The sequence below is a fragment of the Solea solea genome, chromosome 8, assembly GCF_958295425.1.
Source record: "Solea solea chromosome 8, fSolSol10.1, whole genome shotgun sequence".
Taxonomy (NCBI): domain Eukaryota; kingdom Metazoa; phylum Chordata; class Actinopteri; order Pleuronectiformes; family Soleidae; genus Solea; species Solea solea.
Window position 1 is genome coordinate 17,465,990 of NC_081141.1, and position 6,000 is coordinate 17,471,989.

At 37.9% G+C, this 6,000-nt stretch overlaps 2 protein-coding genes across 2 annotated transcripts in view; one reads left to right on the forward strand and one right to left on the reverse strand.

Moving 5' to 3' along the window:
* The window catches only part of pgm5 (phosphoglucomutase 5), a 26,145-nt gene extending 25,202 nt beyond the window's left edge, over positions 1-943 (forward strand). Inside the window, exon 11 of the mRNA XM_058637170.1 lies at positions 140-943. Within this exon, the coding sequence (XP_058493153.1) occupies positions 140-229 (90 nt within the window). The 3' untranslated portion in view covers positions 230-943. The remainder of the gene's footprint in view (positions 1-139) is intronic.
* Positions 456-4,048, reverse strand: LOC131464598 (transmembrane protein 252-like). The gene is made up of 2 exons (XM_058637172.1): positions 3,583-4,048; positions 456-2,899 (listed from the first exon to the last, which is right to left on the reverse strand). The coding sequence occupies exons 1-2, from the start codon at positions 3,831-3,833 to the stop codon at positions 2,641-2,643; spliced, it is 510 nt and encodes a 169-aa protein (XP_058493155.1). The 5' UTR covers positions 3,834-4,048; the 3' UTR covers positions 456-2,640.
* Between the last annotated feature and the right edge of the window lie 1,952 nt (positions 4,049-6,000).

A 6,000-nucleotide genomic window follows, 5' to 3' on the forward strand; every position in this document is an offset into this window, starting at 1 on the left:
CAGAGGAACAACCATTCATTCATCATCTACCGCTTTATCCTCCACATAAGGGTTGCTGGTGCCAATCCCAGCATGTTCAATAGTCCAGTAGACATTGTTTAATTCTCCTCACTGAAAAAGCTGTGTGTTCTTACTGCAGGTGGTGCTCGGGCCTCTGATCGCCATCGCACTGAAGATCTCCAGCATCCACGAGAGGACAGGTCGCCGTGGACCTAATGTCATTACATGAGCAAGCATGACAACACACACACACACACGTAAATATACAAACACTCACATTCACAGTCATCTACTTGTATCACGCAGGCTAAAATGGCTTTGTTGTTTGTTTTGTTTTTTTAAATGTGCCTTCTCTGTAGCTTCAGTTTCATTATTTCTTTAAATGTCAACTAAAGTGAGTGAGCCTATTGTGACTGCTGCAGTTTATTTTTAAAAACAAGAAAATGTCATGAGTGTTGCACATTATTATCGGTTTATTGATCGGCTGTGTGGAACAGTGTCAGTATCAGAAAACAAAGAAGGCTATTTAATTATCTTGACGGACAAATCATGAAAACAAAAGAAAAACAAGTCATCAGTGCGCAGACTGACATTTAACGTTCTGCCTTGCTTGAAAGTCCTAAGAGAAAATGTTTTGTTAATCCACACTGATGTTTTTTTTAATCACCTCTCATGTTGCTCGTACCTTATACAGTCTGTCAGTGTTTGTCTTCATTTTCATGCAGAAATAGAAATGGTTTTGTGTCAAAGCTTATTGTTTCTCTATGAAGAAGTGGGAAATCATCTGCAGCCCGAGGACAGAAATATAAACTAATGTCGCTTCAAAGAGGAAAAAAAATAAATATTGTTAGTTTAAAACTTTGGGAAAAATACAGTACGTAACCATCTAAGATATATTTCTTTTCCTTTTTTTAAAAATCCAAATAAACGTTCTGTGTGTATAGTGGTTGTGCTGGTTTTCTTTTATAATTGAATTGGACACGTCTAATGGGACAAATAAAAACACATCAGAGTGAGAGATGCTGCCTTCAGGCGGTTTTCAGATTTTAATTAAACATGTTCTTAATTAAGAGCACTATCCTGGGTTGGTACTTAGCGCCGTGAGTGAACATCCTTGAGGAAAAGTGGAGGCTTTTTTGTTGTGGGGTGAGCACGCGGGCACCTGTTTGTGGAAAGTGTAGAAGCTGCTGTGTTGATAAGAAACGAGCCGGGGATTTTATCACTGTATGGCCTGAGCGAGACACACAGAGCAGGATCTCATAAAACGCTGCTGATTGCCGTCATTACGAGTTGAGGACATGCCAGTGGATATCCGCAAGGATGTGTTCACTTAGTCAGCCAGACTTTACAGGTTATTGCTGCATCCGGCCGCTTTATAATGTCGACTGAGCATCAAAGCCCAAAGTTTGTCACCTCACACTTTTAGCTGAAATGAATTTGACGTTTCAGAGACTGGTGTCAAATGAGTCGTTGCATTAGATGTGCACCTTTTTACCAATTTGGGCTTTAAAAGGCTCAAAGTTGCAAACCTGAGCACATTAATGCTTCACCTGTGTTTTTATTGTGCTTTAAACTCAACTGTCAGAAAGTACATTGTAATATTAAAAGGACCTGCTGGGACAAATCGTGCTGTTGTACAGACTAAAGAGACATTATGCCTCATAACATAATTAAATATATACACTAAACAGGCACGGATGGAGTCGCAAATACTTTACATACATTGTGAACATATTTCACTACATCTCAAATTAGTGTATTGTATGTTATTTTGTGCATATTGTAGTGATTAACTCCAGACACACTGTATATCTGTTGGATTTATTTGAAAGTAGTGGTGTAAAGTACATTTTAATTGTTAAATCCCTGTTTTATTTTTTAAGCAAACGTAATTTTAGTCTTCTTTCCAACAAGGTTATATGTACGCTGTCTTGTTCACCAGGTTTGCATTGAAAAATAAGTTTTTCAACCTCAATTAAATTTCATTTGACATCAAATCTAACATAAATGTTGTATTGCCTTAAGGGTCTGACACACTTTTCTTCTAATACTTTAAGGACAGTATCTTGGATACAATAGTATTTAATTACATTATTTTAAATATTCTTCGTTCAGGTCAGACAACATGAATCCTAATTATAACAGGTTGCCCAGTAATAAGACACATAATAATATTATTGTTGAATATTTAGAAAGAAATGTGAACACAATCATTTTCTAAATACCTTGACATTTTTTTTTTGTGTAACACAAATATAGATCTCCCCTGACCAGATGTAGTATAATTCATTTATACACAGAGGTCTTTGATTTCACAAATTGGAAATAAAGTGCAAATGTAAAAAAGTAAAAAATAATAATACTTTGTCTGTGCAAGCAACAGGATTAAAAATGTCATGTCAACAACTTGAACACGAAGCTAATCCTCATAAACATCTGTGTATGATCACAGTTCAGAGGGAAAGTGCTGGCTACAGATCCACGACTCAGTCGTCCTCAATCGTCCTTGGCTGCCGAGCGACCCGACCATGCAAGCCTTTTTCTATTTTCAGGCTCAGTCCGGAGCTCGTGCCTCAGTGCAAATCAGCACCTCGTCTCTCAGACAGTAAAGCAGAGACACGCCTCTCCCCCTTCTTCAGTTCAGTGTATGGACAGGGCCTCTCTCCGCTCCTCTGCACCCACCTGTCCCTGCTGACAACGCTCGACCTGACTGTACCGAGGAGGCTGCTCCCAGCTCCACGTGCAGTCTGGGGCCTCGGATCCGTCCTGGTTGTACAGCGGCGGAGCGAGACTCAGCACAACGTCCACCGCGTCGACCACAACCACAGTTTCGGGGACTGTGTGAGAAGAGACCTGGTTTCTCTGGGACTCTTCATATGATGGAGGAAAGGAGCTTGGTCTGCAGAAACAAAGAGTTGTGTTAGTTTGGTTTTTGTTTAGATGTATTTGTTTTACAGAGATAATGTGCATGTAATCAAATTTCAGCTTTTTATTTTAGATTTATTCACTATTCCATGAATTAAAGTGTGTGTATCCAATGCATTGCTCTTAAAAATGGTTGGTTTACCCATTTTAAAATACAGACAAAATACAAAATGCTATGTTATGCACAAAGTCAGCTCTTGTCGTGTCATTATACTGTGAATTATTTGTGGTAGTTTGTGTGTCATCTTTAAAAAGCAAGTTTTCATGTAAAACACTGATTTTGATCTTCATTTGAAATAGAAAAATGGTTGAAATTGGGTGAGAGATAGAAAAACGTTTTGTGTAAAAAACGTTTGTGTATTTTTCTCCACACCAAGAAACTAACTATAACTAGTTGTATTATAAAATACATTACTTTACTGTATTTAGTGATGGAAACCTACTTTTGTTTATTGAAATGTACTTTTCTGACAGCTTGTCATTGGTAATATGCTGCACACCCTATGGTGTACATTTAGATATTTTATCATTTTTTAATTTTCTTTTAGATACAAAAATCTCAGTGAGTATGAGAAGTATAGAATGTATTACTATTTTAATAACAATGTAAATAATATCATGGATATCAGTGTAAGCAGGGCTCACAGGTGTATTTACCTGTCAACGGTGAAGACCTGGATGTGATTTTGATGTCCTCCTCTCTGGTACATCTTGGTCCTCATGTTGTGACACATGGTCCAGAAGACCCCGGTGATGACCGCCATGAAGCCCATGACAATGATGATATAGGCTGGGATGTTCACCTGTTTAGACACCAGGTAGACACCGAAGCACACCAACGCAAATCCCACTCCAGGCAGCAGTAAACGTGCCAGAGACCACAACTGCTTTGTCACATTCACAGTCATTTTAACTCACTTGAAGCAACTTCCACAAGTCCTTTCCTCTGTTTTTTGTTCCTTTGACAAAGACACAAACCTCCACAAACCTCACAGACAGTGATATCAGGTACAGAGATGATCAGGGAGGCTTAGATTCATCCAGTGCCTGGTCTGAATCGTGCAAATTCCCAATCCCATGTCGTGCCAAACAAATGCTGTTGCAGCTGAAAGTGTGCGACACGTTTCTCTGCCTCCTCAGACATACTGTAAGGGGAGGTTGCTGGAATGTTCCTCCCTCCTCGGTTGTATATTAACATTGTATTAATCTGGGGTCAGAAGGATGAGCGAGATAGGACGACTGCAAGCAAAAACATTGAGAAAATTCTTTTGGCTGAGAGCTGATAAGAGAACAATGGACGAAACTTGGTAGTGGACATGGTGAGTGCTGCATATCTCAGTATACGCCGTTCTTTCCATTGTGACAACAGGAGGAAAATAGGTGGTTTATGTAACGTTAAAAGCTGTGGTATGATGTGTAAAATGAGGCGATAAAGTTAACTTTTCAAACTCTCTTCATTACATAACCTGTACTGACAAAAATAAAGATATGGGACACTTGAGTTGTGAATGTTATTCTATATTAGCTGATCTTTTTTTCCCTTTACTTAAATTCCCGCAATGGGATGATTACTTAACTGAGGTAGAGAATGGTAAAGATTTATGTACATGTTTGTATGCATTATCTTTCAGGTCTAAAATCTAAGAAAAACTCATTCCCACTTATTTTAAATTCCTAACAGATACTCCCCATTGCTGTGAGGTGTCATCATATTCAATAAATCCTCTCGCCAAAATGACCACGTGTTTCACATGTGTCTCCTGATATAAATATTACTATTAATTTGTAACCATTTAAACAAAGTGTGGTTTCCTTTGTTAAAAGCAGTTTGTTCTCTAGTCTTTTTTTACCAGAGAATCTCACAGGCTGAAATTTAGGGAAAAATGTGAGGTCATATAAAGAGAGACAGTTTTGTTTGTTTTGTTTACATTACATGCAACAGAACTACTGTCCCTTTCCCCCCCCCCAGAAAAGCTTTTTTTCTTTTTACAGTGAAAGGCTTAAAAAAAAAAAAGAAGGTATAATTCTATCTGATGAATTATTAGAGAGGTCACCTAACAGTGAGAAATAATTCCAGATAAGTCTGCATGTGTTGACTTGAATACCACTATTATATATTATTGATGTTTGAATTCTCCAAACTATTGCTGAACAACATGAAAGAACTTTACATATGAATTTTGAGTTAATGTGCCGTTTAATCTTCATTATCAGTTGCACATCTGGCAGTGAGCTGCAGCCAGTGATGATAGAAGAGGACAGCGTTGCTCAACATTTGTCTCAAAACAGTTTACGTGAGCCGTGACACAGTGGACGTGCCCTCAGTTTTTGTTCAAGTGGAAATGTATGTGTGTGTACAATAATGTTAGGATACTAGATAATGAAGCACAATTTGAAAAGAAATGTATTTGCTTACCTGACAATTGTGTATGAGATTTATTTAAATTGACATGTTCTTAAACATACAGTATTGATACATTTGGATGTGGGAAAATTGTTAATTGGGCCATAATATCTTTTTTTTTTCCTTTCACCCTCAAATTTTGTTTAAGAGCTAAATCTTTAAATAAATTCTACACATGAACTTTGGCCTTAATGCAACAAGCTGTAATGTTCAAAGTATTCAGTGAAAATGTGACTTCCTTGTTACATAAAGCTGAATAATAAACAACGGGCTTGAGCAGACCACACCTAGAACTCGACCAAGGGCTCAAAACAACAATTTTCATTTTTCTTTTTCTTCTGAAGTCCTGTGTTGTTTATGACTCTGCAGTGAAGACTTTGGATTACTTATGCTTGTTTTCAGTGCAACAGCTTATTTTTAAGCTCCTTGTGCAAAATATAGGACAATAACAGACAAATCACGTCTATAATAAGACTAAAGTAACTGAGCTGACTCAGCAATGAGCACGGGACCATGACTCTTCCTCTCTGGCCTGCACCTTGTTCCTTGTTTATTGGTGGGCATCATCATAAGTCATCTTTTAATGATGCTGCATCATGAATGGTGCACAAGTCTTTCTTTATGAATGAAATCTATCCGCTTTGCTGAGATTGTAACGGTTTTATGAACCT